The sequence below is a fragment of the Gavialis gangeticus genome, unplaced genomic scaffold (assembly GCF_001723915.1).
Source record: "Gavialis gangeticus isolate Ggan-Ray unplaced genomic scaffold, GavGan_comp1, whole genome shotgun sequence".
NCBI classification, from domain to species: domain Eukaryota; kingdom Metazoa; phylum Chordata; order Crocodylia; family Gavialidae; genus Gavialis; species Gavialis gangeticus.
In genome coordinates, this window is record NW_017729020.1 from 8,083,883 (window position 1) to 8,099,298 (window position 15,416).

A 15,416-nucleotide genomic window follows, 5' to 3' on the forward strand; every position below is an offset into this window, starting at 1 on the left:
ATGCAGCGGCTACTCTCAGCTCCTCCCCTCCACCTGGTTGAGCTTCCTCACTCTGCCCTTGCATGCATAACTGTAATGAGGCTGTGATGTTAGCAAGCGAGGAGAACGAGCTGCCCCTCTGGGATCCCCCCGCCCTGACCCGAAGCCCAAGCGATTGAAGCAAATGAGCTGTTACTGTTGTTTGTCGATAACAAAGCTGAGCCAGAGCAGTGTTAATTGCCTGTGGGGATAGCAGTGGGATTACGTTCCCTTTCATAAAGGGGCTGTGTAAGCAAAGAGGGAGGGTGATGTACACAAAACGCTTGCTAGCCGTGGCCTGGCTGACCTGATTGGGAGCTCCTGCAATACCTTAGGAGGCGTTGCGGAGAGGCTGGGACTTCCAGGGTCTGAGGCTGCTTGGCATCTCCACTGCACGTCCTGGCTTCCTCTGGCCCCTTGTCATCTGAATCGGTAACACCCAATGCTTGAACTGTCATAAGTAGCTAGCCATCTCTGCTCCAGAGAGGCCAAGGCTGGAATGAAAGCAGGGGCCTCGTTGCAGGCAGCAGCAAAGTGGGGAGCTAGGACCGGACTAGCCCTGGGTGCTGCAGGGGAAGAACGAGAGGCATCGGCAGAGCTGTGTGTGGGAGAGAGCTGCACAGCAGGCTAGTTGTACCAGCCCCTTCTGTGGTCAGAAAGCTTTGATGTCCTTGTTGGAGAGTCTCCGTCCTTTCCTCCTCCATTTGCTCCTTCCCGTTAGCTGCCTCCCGTGCTCTCCCTGCCCTTGTTGCTAGGATTGTTACTCCGGTGCTGGGGGGGTCCCCACCCGAGCTCAGTGCTCGCTGGTACTGCACGACTCCCATGCATGCTGTGAGGAAGGGTGAAGGGTACGAACTGTTTGCACTGTTTTCCCCCAGGGCTCCCTCCAAAAGGCCCACCTCCTCAGATCCCAGCTCCTTTCCACCTCATGAAATGTTAATGCTTGTACCTTATTAATGAGCTCCCCAGAAACCGCGCTCTTTCAAGCATCAGCTCTATTAAAATGCATCCAGGTCCCTGCAGGTCTTGGGTAGGGCAGGAGTGGGTGCTCGCAGGGATTATACAATAAGCTGGCACTTTGCATAGCTCTCACACTGATGCCGGCGCATTGGAAAGCCATCGCGTTTCACTCTCGTTAACCATTTATGGGGCTTTGAGGAGAGAGACTGATGCGCCTCGGCTCTTCCAAATGGCATCCTGAGGTTGGTACCCAGCTGGGCCAGTGCCCCAAGTACAAAACAGATCCTGGATGCAAGGCTTAGTCTGTTGGACACGTTCAAAAGGAGGGTCTAGGAGATGGAGTGAGACCTCCATTTCTGGCTGGCTGCCTGTTTTCCATCACTATGCAAGACCTGAAAAAGGGTACTTGTCTAGCATCTTTCCTAATACATTTGGTCCCATAAAAGTTATCCCCCAGAAACCCTTGCCTCTTGCATATTTCCTGGACCATCGCAAGTACAACACCCTAACCCCACTATACCATCACTGTGGCATATGAAGAAGTTGCCAAATTACAAGCATGTTGTTTGGGATGGGGGAGTGGGTCTTTGAGTTTGCTCTTGTGCCCTGAGCTGTAGTTTTCCAGGGATGTATGTTGCCTTAATATGTAATATTGCCTCAATATCTTCAGAGGCCTTTCCAGAAGCCGTGTCAGGGGAATGGTGTGGGATCAGTAATGGGATGCACATGTGTTTGGGTGGAGGTTGACAGCTATTTTTCACACGCTGCATTTTCAAATGCAGTGCGTCATTTGGAGCGGTGCTGGCTGCGAGTGAGGATGACGGTTGTACCAAATGTAGCATCGCTCAACCCAAGGCAATCCCAGGAGTTCAGCCTGGGGACTAGGGAAGCTCTCAGCCACTCTGGTTTCAACCTCCTCTTCCAGCGAAGGTTGCTACAGGGAAAGACACTGGAAAGCTGGGGAACAGGCTGGGCTTCTGTCTATGACGCCTGAAATGCTTATCGTTAGAGAGACGGCTCTGTGGACGGTCCCGTTCCCTGCTTCTCTGAGCAGGCGCTGTGGTACAGAGGGCTGACTGTAGGGAGCTGGTAGTGGGGACAGCCAGCAGCCGTGGAACAAAATAAGATGGGCTGGAAACCAGAAAGGGAGGCTTTTACCTAGGCCAGTGGTCTCCAAACTTTTTTGATCGCGCACCCCTATCAGTAAAAAAAATTTTGAGCATGCACCCCCAATATATGTATATTGATTTATTTATAAATTATATACATGTACTACTGTACTAATATATTATGTACATTATAAAACATACAGAAAAAATAGAAATTAAATCGTCATTGTTTTTACCTCGTAATGTGGCTGACGAAGAGCTCGTACTAGGAGTAGGAGAAGTGGCAGCTCTGCCATTTTCTTGTTGTTTGCTTGTGCTCGCATTATTAGTGTTATCTTCAATCTGCAGTTTCTTTGCAGGAATCTTTTTAAGTCCATTTTGTGAGGGTTAGTTTAGTTAAAACTGGATAATAGAATCTGTAAGTGCACTTAACCGGGCACATGTAAACTGCAATACGCTGAAAGCGAACAAACGCTTCTTCCCTCAGGATACCTCGCTTACCGCACGTGACACGTGACCTTCCGACATACGGACCGAGTGAGGGCGCCAGTGTCAATCTGTATATTAAATATTAGTAAAGCTTAATTTCTTTCTTATTTTTTTTTTTTTAGGAAAAAAATAAATAAAAATAAAAGTTCTAATATTTTCTTCGCGCACCCCCTGGGATGGTCTCGCGCACCCCACTTTGGAGACCACTGACCTAGGCAGCTGCTTGCCATTTGCTAATTGCTGGGGCTCTGCAAATATTTCTGTTAGGAAACCCTCCTTGATGCTGCCATTTCTCTGCCGGGGGAAACTGGAGAACAATGGAAGAATCCCGGATCCTGGCTGGCTAACTGGGGAGGGGCAATTAGGGAAGAAATTACTGGTGTAGTCAGGTGACTTTAAAATAGCACCTGGCTCTCCAAGGGCAATTCATCACTTTGACAAAAATTTCGGCGTTTGCTCCTTCTGCGTGATGCGTGTTCCCCCCGCCCCCTCCCAGTTTTGCTGATTGCTGGGATTGCAGGCGCAGATGCAGGGCATCCAGCTGTGCACTTGGCAGGCCACAGTTTCCTCTTCACCATCAGCAGTCTCTACTTAACCCCCTTCTCCCTGTCACTGCCAGGCCACACGTGGCCCTGTTCTTGGCACAGTTTGACATGCAGGGAGATGGGAAGTGCTTCTTGGAAGCACGTTGCATACATATTTGCAGGGCTGCTGTGCTGATAATGCCAATGTTGGCTTGGCCCGCTGCAGAAGCCTCTGTGCTGGGGGAGCTGCCTTGGGACCAAAGGATGAGAAGACACAGGGGCAGAGGTTACCAGGCTCCTTGGAGAATCAAAGGAAAAGCGTTCCCTGGCTTGGCCCTTGTACACTGTTGTGGGCTGCTCTTCTCCAGAGCCTGGTGAATAATTAATGTATATTCATTGAATAATTGACTACAAATATATTGCAAATTCATGACCTCAGTCAGGCACTGAATATTACTTGATCCCTTTGCCATTTCTTGTCTGGTTTGGGTTAACTGCTTGCACGCCAGATGAGGACCCCTAATCTTGGCAGACCTTCGGGGAACCATGCATTTTTAGGTCCGTGCAGACCAGTCCTGATTGTAGATACATCAACCAGAGGTAGAGTGGTGGATTTGGGGCCTGCTAAGCAGGAGCTGGGGAGGTGAATCGGCTCCAGACTCGTGTGTGTGTGTGTGTGTGTGTGTGTGTGAGAGAGAGAGAGAGAGAGAGAGAGAGAGAGAGAGAGAGGATAGTGCTCATGTTTTCTGACTCTGATGCAAAGGAGCCAAACTTTGGGTATGGCATGAAAGGATCCTGAGTGCTTGCACCTCATAGAAAAATCCTGCGAGGCAGAAGCTGATCCAGCTCTGCATTCTCAGGGCAAAGTTTGCAGCAGGTGGATGGAGAGGTGCAGCATCCTGTGCTTCAGCGGATACTGCATTTCCCTAATTCCTCATGCCCTCAACCTTCCCTCAGCCTTCTGGTTTGCAAACTCTGCAGCTACTCCCCTGTGTCCTCTGCCTGAACACATGGACTCCAGGGGTGGGGTAGGCAGCCCCAGCTCTCGGTGGCTTGCTACCATGCTCGGGCAACCCTTCTCTCAGATGGCTGGTGCTCCACTTTGCCCAAGCTCTGTGCACGCAGTCGGGCCTCATGCTGGTGAATGGATAGTGAGGTCTACAAGGGCTGGTGAGCCTGGAGGCTAGTCCTTCCACTTCCTTCTCTGGGCACCACTGGCTTCTGTGTGCCCCTGGAAATTTGTGCTCTATGCAAGACACCCCAGGCCCAGGTTGCTGTTCTTGGGGCTTGATTCTTGTTTGGGCAATGCCCTATTCCTAGGATCATAGGAAAGAAGGGCTGGGAGGGACCTCACAAAGTCATTATGCCTTGGCAAAGCAGAGAGGCCTGAGGCCTAAGCATGACTAAGACTGTGGTGCTATTCCGATTCTTCCACACTTGTTCTCTACTTGTCGTTGGACCAAAAGAAATCTCATGAGGTTCAATAAGGACAATTGCAAAGTCCTGCGCTTAAGACAGAACAATCCCATGTACTGGTACAGGCTGGGGATTGACTGGCTAAGCAGCAGGTCTGCAAAAAAGGGACCTGGGGGTTACAGCGGACAGTAAGCTGAATATAAACCAACAATGTGCCCAGGTTACCAAGGTTGACAGCACACTGGGCTGCATTAGTAGGAGTGGTGTCAGCAGGTTGAGGGAAGTAATTGTTCCCCTCTATTTGGCACTGGTAAGGTCACATCTGGAGTCTTGTGTCCAGTTTTGGGCCCCTCACTACAGAAAGGATGTGGACACATTGGAGAGAGGGCAACAAAAATGGTGAGGGGACTGGGGAACATGACTTATGAGGAAACGCTGAGGGAGCTGGGGTTATTTAATTTGGAGAAGAGAAGACAATGGGAGGATTTGATAGCAGCCTTCAGCTCCCTGCAGGGGGGTTGCAAAAAGGATGGAGCTGGGCTGTTCTCAGTGGGGGCAGATGACAGGACAAGATGCAATGGGCTCCAGTTGCATCAAGGAAGTTGAGGTTTGATATTAGGAAAATTTTTCTCCCTAGGAGGGTGGCAAAGCACAGAGAGGTTGCGCAGTCTCTATCCTTGGAGGTTTTTAAGACTCGGCTTGACAAAACCCTGGTTGGGATGATCTAGTTGGGGTTGGCCCTGCTTGGAGCAGGGGGTTAGAGTAGATGTGACCTCCTGACGTCCCTTCTAGCCCTCATCTTCTGTGATTGTAACCCTGTCTCCCTCTCTTGGGCAGGAATGGATCCCGCCACCAACTCCAAAAGTAACCACTGCCTCGATGCAGCCAAAGCCTGCAACCTGAACGACAACTGCAAGCGGCTGCGCTCTGGCTACATCTCCACCTGCAGCAAGGAGATCTCGGCCACCGAGCGCTGCAACCGCCGCAAGTGCCACAAGGCCCTGCGCCAGTTCTTTGACCGCGTGCCCAGTGAGTACACCTACCGCCTGCTCTTCTGCTCCTGCAAGGACCAGGCCTGTGCTGAGCGCCGCCGGCAAACCATCGTCCCCTCCTGCTCCTACGAGGACAAGGAGAAGCCTAACTGCCTGGACCTGCGGAACATGTGCCGGACGGACCATCTCTGCCGGTAAGGACTACCCTGCCCCAGCTGTCACACCATCAATGCCAGCTTCTTGCATAGCTTTTCACCAAACCTGGGTCCCTCCCAGGTCCTTCTGGCAAAGTAAAGGGGAGTCTCTTCCCCTGTTCCCAGTTCCTCCCAGCCCAGGTGATGAGTGGGCAGAGGGGATGCTGTGCTGGAGTTGGGGAGGGAGCCCTGGTAAAATCCCAGTATTGTGTCCTGATGTCATTTGGAGGCAGGATGGGGTTGAGCTGCCCAAATGCTGTGATGCTACGCTTAGTTTGCGGCCCTCTTTGGTTGCCAGAGTCTCCTACTGCTGCTCTCCTGTGTGCATGTCAATGGCTTCTCTTGTACTCTGACCTGGGGCTTGCTGGCTGCTGGCCTTGTCCTGCCACTGGCCATTTGGACCCTCTGGCTCTGTGAAGTGTTTGGCTAGTCAGCTCTTCTTCAGATGTGGAAATAATTGCATCAGATTCTGCACCGGTGTGACCTGCTTTGCACCTCCACAGACTTCGGGGACTCTGGAGATCTGGCATGCAGTGGGATGGGGGGTCCGGCTTCAGGACTTGAGTAGCGCTGTGTTGATTTGCACCTATAGCAAGTGAGACAGTTGTCACTGTTGTGCTAGTGATGGTCTCGTGCTGTCATGTTTCATGGCCAGCACCTTGCAGGTGGATTAAGTAGCAATCCTATTCCCTGGGAGAAGCCCGCGACTTAGCAAAGGAGGTGAGAGTGGCTGAGGTGAGCGTCCACGAGAAGCTGGCTTCCTGCCTGTAGACTCTGGGCACTGCACGTCCCGCTATACCTTGTTCTTTGGACTGCGTTCATGCTCCTCCTGCTTTGGAGCCTGGAAAAGAGCTCTCCTACTTGCATGTAGACTTGGAGAGAAAGAAAGAGGTGTTTTGCCTGTGGAGGTCATGTCTTGGGTGTGCAGCTTCAGCTGCTCAGATTGCTCCATCTACCATATTGACTCCTTCCTACGTGATGAATACCTTTTTGTTTCTTACCAAGCTGGGGGAACTAGTGGAAACACTCTGGTACATGGATGATATTGGATTTGATTTTGACCAAGAAGGGGGAGAAAGCCCTGTGAAAGCTTTGGTGGCGCTGGGGTGACGTTACAGCCACGACAGTCCAGGAAATGGAGGAGAAGCAAGGGTTCTTGTGGATGATATGTTGTATTGAACCAACTGCCCGGTTGGGCTGAACTTCAACAAGCTTTCAAAGGCTGCTTTTGCTGTAGACTGCCTCGTCTTGTGGCAGTCAGGCTGCTCCCGATCTCAGCTTTAAAGCCCACTGGGGTAGGTCTGCAGGAGCTGCTGGCCCACTTCTAACTGCAGCGAAGCTATTCCTTACACGTGTGTTTAATCCCCAGCACAGGGGGCCTTGGTCTCGTTGGCTTGCTGTTATGCCAATACCAAGGCTCTTACCTTCTGCGTTGTTGTGGGCAGACTGGGACCTCGTGGAGCTCTGGCCTCCATTGGGAGATGGATGCTCAGAGAAGAAAGACAGCTCGGTGCTTAGGGCATAGGTGGGGTGGAGAGTAGCCCCCTGCAATGTGCCCTGGAAGAAGTCTCTTTAGCCCTCTATGTCCCAGTTCCCCATCAGGGAAATGCGAACCTCAGCAGTGTCTGCCTTCAGAGGAGTACGGGGAGGATGAATACGTTAAAGAGTGAGAGGTGCTCAGACACTTTGCTGATGGGGCCGTTGAAGTACCACAGATGGATCTGTCCCTTGGGTCACTTTAAACCTCCAAGCCTGAGTCGTCTCTGTCAGCGAAGTCAATTGCTTTCCCTGCGAACTAAGTCAAGGGGGATCAGGATTTTGCTCCGTTGTGAACCTTATTATTCATACAGCAAAATCTCCCATCACCCTCCGCAGAGGCAAATCAGGCCCATAAAGAACTCGTTTAATATAGGAGGTGTGTCCGTTCCCCATTGAGGTGGTGTCGGCTTCCAGAGACGAGTGCCAGAAAGAATAAATAAAACCATCTCCACTCCTCGTCTCATGGCAAATGAATGTGTTTGAAACTTCTCAATGTGGCTTTTTATCAAAAAGTAATACAATAAGCCAATGTCTATGAATAAAAGATTTCAGGTTGGCTCTGCAAGGCGGCCAAATTAATGGCAGCTTTCTGTCAGCAGGTATGCGAGTCTGACGCTTGCTCAGACATTAAACGCTCTGGATGCCTCCGACTCCGGGAGGGAAATAACCTGCATTAGGAAAGTGTTGAGAGAATGCCTGAGAGAATATAGAGCTTCAGAGCATTAATTATAGGGCCGTTCCAGCATGAAATGAAGTTGAGGCAGGAAGAGGAGAGAGCCGCACCAATGTGGGAAAGTGTGTGACATTTTCCTATGTTGTTTAATTTTGAAATATGTTCCTGGCAAAAAAAGGGGCATCGATGATGGCACCGAGTCACGGCTTCGGGTTTCTCTTCCCAGTGCTGGAAAAGAAGTGAAGCGTAGTGGTTAGAGTGGGAGGCCAGGACTCGGGGATTTGCCTGTAGAAGCTGCATTTTGGAAAGTTTGACTTGAATCACCCTTATAGACATGGGGGAAAAAAAAGAAAAGAAAAGATGATGCTAAGCACCTGCCTTATAAGGTGCCCTGAGCTGTGACGATGGCCTGTGGAGCACTTTGAGAGTTGTATGAAAGTTCGAGGGTGGCAATGTCGACCTTTATAGCACCCAGAAGTCCTGGCTACCCATACTCCTCTGCTCTAACTATTAGACCCCACTCCCCCAACACGCACACAAAATGTCCAGTCCTCTGCCCTAATTCTATGGGCACATTATGCCAGACTTCTCCCCTGAGTACCCTTCTACCCAACTGCCATGGTTTCAGGATCGTGCTTGTTTTGGGCCAGAGGTCCTGGCTTGGGAAGGGGTAGTGAATCCAAGGTGCCTGTGGCAGCCAGTGTGGCCCTGCCCTGGCATTTTTTTGCACTCCAGGATAGACGCACTTGGGCAGCAAACTTGACCTCCTTGTATTTGCAGCTGTAAATCTGTTTAAGAGCAGAGACTTGTCTGGAGCCAGGTGCTGCCCAGCCCCTCCACTGAGCCATCCCTCCGGGGAAGCTGGCAGAAGCAGCAAGAGAGGAATTTTCTCTTTAGCTGCTGCCCTGAGAGCTAAACAGGAGATTTGATTCCCAGCACTGGGAATGGAAATGGCTCTAGCAGATGCTTTGGCTGAGCATGCGTGGAGACTGCACTGTGTGTTTGCATGCACGGGCTTTGTGTGTACTCGTATCTTTTGTCCAGCATCTCTGATCTGCAGTGAAACTCGTGGTCTTTCACTCCCAAGCCCTGACAGCTCTGCTAGCTCTCACCGGTCCTGTCCTGATGGCTTCTCCATCGTAGATCTGAGTGATGGTTCCTGCTGTGGTTTTGGCAGCACGTATTCCCTTGCCTTCAGAGGTGATGTAGTGCTCTTAGTAACTTTGCCCTCAATCAGCTTCAAGCTTGAACCCTAAAGGTAAAAGCTTAGTTACCTTAGGGTTTTATATACCACTGCCCATCACCGTGGTATTGGGGTATCTTCCATATGAAGCTGAGAGTAATTGCTAATCCCTGGTGGATTTCATGGGGTCTCTGGCATTTTTGCCTTTCCAAAGCAAAAAGACTCCACCATGCTTGGGGGTGAGGGTTTTGTTTTAAAAGTCTATAGCCTCGCTTCTGTTGAGGGTGAGGTTGGGCCGGGGTGATTCTTTCAGGGTTGGTTGTTCTTAACATTTGCTGAGGACTTTGGGAGTTGAAGTGTCCTCGGTGCTGTGAGTGCTGGTGTTGTGGTGGAAAGCCGGAGCCAAGATGAAGGCACGGTCCCAGGCCAGCCCAGCTGGGCCCCACAGAGCCAAGCAGCAGCATAGTGGTGTGTCTGTCTCCCTGCGCAGGGAGTGCAGCTATGCAGTTCCCTTGCCAGCTTCTCCATCGAAATTGCTGAGGGAGGCGCAGAGGTTTCTGGGTAGCAGGTGGCATGAATATACAGCTAGGTGCGACTTGGACAAGGAGATCTGGAAGAAAGCAAATCCTGCCTCTTTGATCTCTCCTCAAGAAAGATTTGCGTGCATGTCAGCTGTGCATTTGTCAGGCATGCATGTGTACATTATGTATCGGGTGAGCGGTGTGTTGGCATTCATAGATTGTGAGGCTGGAAGGGACCTCAGAAGATCATTGGGTCCAGCCCCCTGCACTAGGCAGAAAAGATAACTGGGGTCAGGTGACCCTGGCAAGGTGACTGTCCAGTTTCCTCTTGAAGATCTCCAGGGTAGGCGACTGCAGCACCTCTGGAGGGAGCTTATTCCACAGTCTGGTCACCGTGAAGAAGGTTTTCCTAAGGTTGTCCAGGGAGTGGGGCAGTCGGATGCATTTGTGGGTGTAGCTGAAGTGTGCCGGAGAGGGATGAACGGCCTAAGGGCCCCTTGGAGTACACACATGCCAGAGTGACCGGTAGCTGTGGCTAACAGTTATAGCGGCATTTTGCAGAAGATGCTGTTCTGGGATGGCAAACACTGGGGGTCAGTCTAGTTGAATGGTTCTCAACCTTGCGGTGCCTTGAGATCCTTTCAGAGGTGCCATGGATTGCCACCCGGTTTGCACTGTTCGGTTTGCAACCATGGTTCGCAAGATAGACTCAGAGGTTTCAAATTAGCAATCCATACTTTTGGGGTCTTGCTGAGTTCTTCGCAACAGAAAAACTGCTCTGTTGCTTTTCTGTGGTCAACGAAAGAGTGAAAACCGAGAGCTAGCATTTTCCGAGGGGTGTCTCGAGTCTGAAAAGGTTGAGAACCGCCGGTCTAGTGGATAGAGCTTGGATCTGTGTGTGAAGGGGCAGGGGCTGGACACCTGAGGGCCTGCACTTCAGTCACGTTGGGGTCTGGAGGAAGCGTCACCTGAAATCAGAGAGATGAAAATCTCAACTGCTGTTAAAAAGCCAAGGAAAAACATTGTTAGCGCCAGATTTGTCTCAGCACGTCTGAGCCTCTCGCGACCCTGTCTACCTGACTTTGTCCATCTGTCTATCTAGCTGCCTGTCTGTTTGTCATCTAGTTGCAGTGCTGTCCCTTCAGATGGGCTGGGAGCCTGCGGTTCCCGCAGGAGTCCATGCCCCTGCCCTCTCTCGCGCAGCAGCTGGGAAGGCTGAAGTTTATGCTGGCTCGTGTCTCCTTTTCCAGAGGGGTTAGCTCTTTGGCTGTGGCAGGCTCTAGCCTGTTGGTTGCTGAACTGATTGTATATATCCAAGAATTGACGGAAACTGCCCTGATTAGGTCCCTGCTCGTTGAGTGATATCACTTGCCCTTGCTAGGGTGGTGTAGGGCATGCTAACGCTGGGCAGCACAGAGTTCGATGCCCGTTTTGTCTCCCTTGACAGTGCATGCCATGCTGAACCCACACAAACTTAATGTCTGGTCCCCTAGATGCTAGTCCCACAGATTGGCAACCCATGCCAGGCCATTGGTGCTTGCTTATAGGTTTTTTCTAACACTGCACGCTCCAGGTGTCAAATATCTAGGTTACTGGGGCTTGCCCTGCATTAAGGGGTTCCTGTCTCTGGAGTTTAGAAAGTGCCAGATGGTAGGTGGCATGCAGGCAGCTCCAAGTGTGATAGAGTCTGGGATGCACAAGACTTCTCACTGCCTGGGCCAGCACCCACCATGATCACACATCACCGAACCAGACAGACCAACCCATTAAATAGCGCTAGCTCTAATTTTGAAACCACCTCGTAAGCTCCGCAGGCGGGAGGCGCTGTCTGATAAATGTCAGTAAGTGGTCGAAACCTCAGCTCTTGATTGCCCAGCTGGTAATGAGATGGCAGCCCATTGCAAACCTGGCTGTTGTTAGGAACGGGGTGGATGGAGTCCGCATCCCTTAAACTGCCTTCACCCTGGAATGAGGCATCGGCCCCGCTGTTGAAGTCCGCTTCACCTGTCTCCTTCCAGCTTGAGATGGAAGTGATGTGGGAACCTGGAAGCTGTCCTTGCTGCATTTCTCATCGGCATCGCAGCAGGAAAGCCTGGGGGTCTCGCAGAGCAAGCTGCTCAGGTTTGGTCCCAGGGCTAGTGCGCCTGGCTTGGGGGCCAGCTCCATCTCAGAGCAGAAGTCCTCTGCCTCCCAGCCATTGCTAGCAGCCCTCCCCTAGCGATCCAGGCAAGAGTACTGCTGCATCAGGGGCTTGGTGCGGCAGCTGGGATGCTGTGTGTGAAAACCTTCCCATAATATTGAATGCATCATCCTGGGCCTTAGGCAGGGCATGCTGGCAGAGCAGCTGAGTGCCCACTCAAGGGGCAGCAGAAAGAGCCCCAGGTCTGGCTGTCACCGGAAAGATGCTTCCCATCCCTTATTTGTCTTCCAGGCACCGAGCACTGATAAATCAGGAGGCATTGGCCCTAAGCCACCAACGAGGCTGTAATGCCACTTTAGGGTGCTGGGAAATGTATAAATAGAGCACGCATGCTCTGCTTCTGCTTGCTCTGCATCTGCTGTGATTGGAGAGCAACCTTGTGCAGCCCTTATAGACTCTGCAGTACTTCTGAGTGTCATGAGGGGCAGAGGAGTGATGGCTACAGGACCTCGGTCACGCTCCTGCTTAGACATGGGCTCGGCTGCATCCCAGGGTGCCCACTTCTTTGTCCTCAGGTCCAGCTGGTGGGAGCTCCTCTGCAGCCAGCATACTCATGGTCTAATAAACCGTGAGCTACCTCTGGCTTCGTGTGGATCCTCCTGCTTCAGAAGGTACTGTTCCTGCAGATGGGAGCTGAAAAAGATTCACCGCCTGCTGTTAGCAGTGTCACACCACTGAGCAGTGCTGGTTGTGTGCAGTAAAGGGCAGAATTATGGGGGTGCAGTCGCCAGGCCGTCATAAAGCAGTGCAGAGTTAGTTTTGAGCCCCATCTTCATGGTTTTGCTACCTTGAAGCCTGTTTTATAGGGGTAGTGCGATGGGGACAGGCAGGAGAAGTTAAGACAAGGGGGAAAAAGAGAAGGGAGATGGAGAATTAGTCGTGGTCTTTGAAGGGCTCTGTGCTCGCTGTGCCATTTGCAGTGAGATTTTTCAACTGAGCTCAGCACCCGCCGGGTGCCGAGCATCTCCACGGACCTTTTCCCAGCTGGATGCTGAGACCTAGTGATGATGACCCAACTAGTCACTGCCTGCTGTAACTCATGAGTAACTGTTGAATGTGAGGGTCAGTTTTGTAGGCTTGAGTCAATTGACAGGACCTTTAAGAACGTGTTATGTGCAGGTACCTTATCAGTCCTCGATCGCTGAATGATGCTCCTCTCCCTTATCTTTACATGGGACCAGGAGTGTTGATTGAACTGCGAAACAAATCGGCAAGCTGCAACGGTACCTTGGAGTGACGGGCGAAGAGATAAAGCTTGTGTGTTGGAATGGGAGGTAATTAAGCCTCCAACTTCACTGCTAATGGAAAGCAACACAGACTGTAATTGGAGACCCTTTAAGCAGAGATTTCTGCTGTTATCTCACAGTGGTTGGTGTAGGAAAATAACCCTGACAAACCAAAGGGGAAAAAAACCCCAAGCTGCTTGTACTAGCAACAGCGTGATGATGCTGTTCATATAAGCACAGTAGATGGAGAAGGGCTGGCTGTCCCAGCGCAGTTGGACGCAGGCCATTCGCAAGGGAAACGACAGATGTCCCATGAGCATGGTGCTGGAGAGCACAATCGGCACGGTTGGTTCTGGCGAAGTGAGGGCTGGGGAAGATGTTTCTAAAACGACCAAATTTTCAGACTGAGCTGAGCACCCAGGTTCAGAAAACCACAGCCCTTTGCACGGCGTGTGCTTGGGCTCCCAAAACCAGTGGGCTTGGGCTCCAAAAACAGGAGGCCTGTTGAAGTCAGTGGAAAGACTCCCTTCGGCTTCAGTGGGCTTTGCATCAGACCATGCTGATGCAGGAGATGGTACCGCACGGGCAGACACGAGGCCAAATTCAATCCAGGCTTGCAGGACTTTCCTTCAGGAAGGAAGGGAGTTCTCAGTCCTTGGCTGTGCTGTCAGGCAAGATATCCATTCAGGTGGTTGCTTGTGTGACTTGGACGCTTGGATCATCTTGGTTGATGCCTGTGAGGTGCGGCAGTGATGGTGAAAGGCATAGGGGACTGCTTGCTGTGGTGCTGAAGGGAGCAGAGTTGTGCATTAGTCAACGGAGCATGTACACAGTCTGTGCTATTGGAAGGAGTAAACAGGATTAGCTTACAGACACAAGCTGTGACGGCAAGCTGGCTACAGACACCACTGTTGCTACCAAAAAAGTTTCTCAGTATTCTCCAAGGGTTTGGTGCACAGCCGTCAGCAAGAAAGCAGCTACATGCGATCGCGGTGGAAGCTACTCAAAGCTCTTGGCACAAGGAAAGCAAATGTTTGCCTGCCGTGTGGGTGGGCTGGAGGTTTCTACACCAGGAATACCAGCCATTCCCTGCTTGGCAGAGGTTCAGGACTGGGGCTGCTGGGTATAGCCAGAGTTGTATGTGGGACCCAGGAGCTCCTGAGGGTTAGGCCTGAGGTGTCTGGGCAGAGCTCAGCACGACAACGCACAGGTTCAGGATAGACGTGCAGAGCTACCTATGAGGAGTCCTGGGTTGGGTGGTGATTCCCATGCACTGACGCATGGCGTGGATGGACAGGACTGCAGGTAGGGGAGACCACCAGGCCAGTCAGATGTTGTGACTCTGGTCGAGGTCTCTGGCTGTGTTAAGCGTAAAGACCAGTCGGTTCCCAGTAGAAACTTTTCCTCCTTAGCATGTGCTGGGGGGTGGGTGTCATCCTAGAGGTTCCTCATTTTATCCCCCCTACCTCCCTAAAACCTGCAAGTGGAGGTCATGGGGGGGTCAAGCAGCCTGATGGGCAGCCTCACAAAACAGCCAGCAGCAGATTCAGAGCAAGGACTGATGTGTATGGCAGGAGAAAAGCTGGATGAGGTTGAAGCCCTCTTCCTTTGGAGTTTGAGCTGCTAATAAATGGGTTAAGGAAGAAGGTTCTGCTCGGGCAGACTGTCCCATACTTGCGCACTGCTTGCATCTTCCTTTTTGAATTAACTGGCTCTTACTACTTCTTGGATACAAGCGTTCACACTCTGAGTCGGTCCCCAAACAAATCGTGATGTAGGGTTAACTCCCAAGAATTTTTGAATATGATATGTGCTGAGGGAAGTTTGTCAGAGAAACTATCATATCTCTCTCTGAAGGTTACTTGAAATCCCAGCCTGTCCGTTTGGGGAGCAGTTTTCATGCAGAAGAAAAGGGGGGAAATTTTGACAGTCGCTATGTCCTATTTTTGATGGTTTTGCACCCGAAAAAGTTTGTAAGTGTTCACTTTGATTTTTTTAAAAAATGTTGGTATACTCTAATACAGAATAAAAAGTGGCACAATTAAAGAAAGATGCATTGATCTTCCTGCAACTATGCTTTTTTAAAAAAAATGGTTTTCACACCAATTTGGAATGAAGTCAAACTTAAATCTTGAACTCCTCTGACATGGTACTTCTGCCCTCTACATTGCTCTCGTTTGGGGCTGTAGCTTGACTTCTGATCATAAGAACCTCGGTTCTTCCCAAAATTTGACTGCTGATCATATGAACCCTGGTGCTGTCCAGAGCCAGACTGCTTATCATATGAACCCCGGTGTTGCCCATAGCCAGACTGCTGGTTATATGAGTCTTGGTGCTGTCCGTAGCTGGACTGCTGGTCATATGAGCCTTGT

At 51.1% G+C, this 15,416-nt stretch overlaps 1 protein-coding gene across 1 annotated transcript in view; it reads left to right on the forward strand.

Moving 5' to 3' along the window:
- GFRA2 (GDNF family receptor alpha 2) overlaps positions 1 to 15,416 on the forward strand; it is a 74,604-nt gene that overhangs the window by 18,011 nt on the left and 41,177 nt on the right. Inside the window, exon 3 of the mRNA XM_019514502.1 lies at positions 5,354 to 5,702. Coding sequence (XP_019370047.1) covers positions 5,354 to 5,702 — 349 coding nt within the window. The remainder of the gene's footprint in view (positions 1 to 5,353; positions 5,703 to 15,416) is intronic.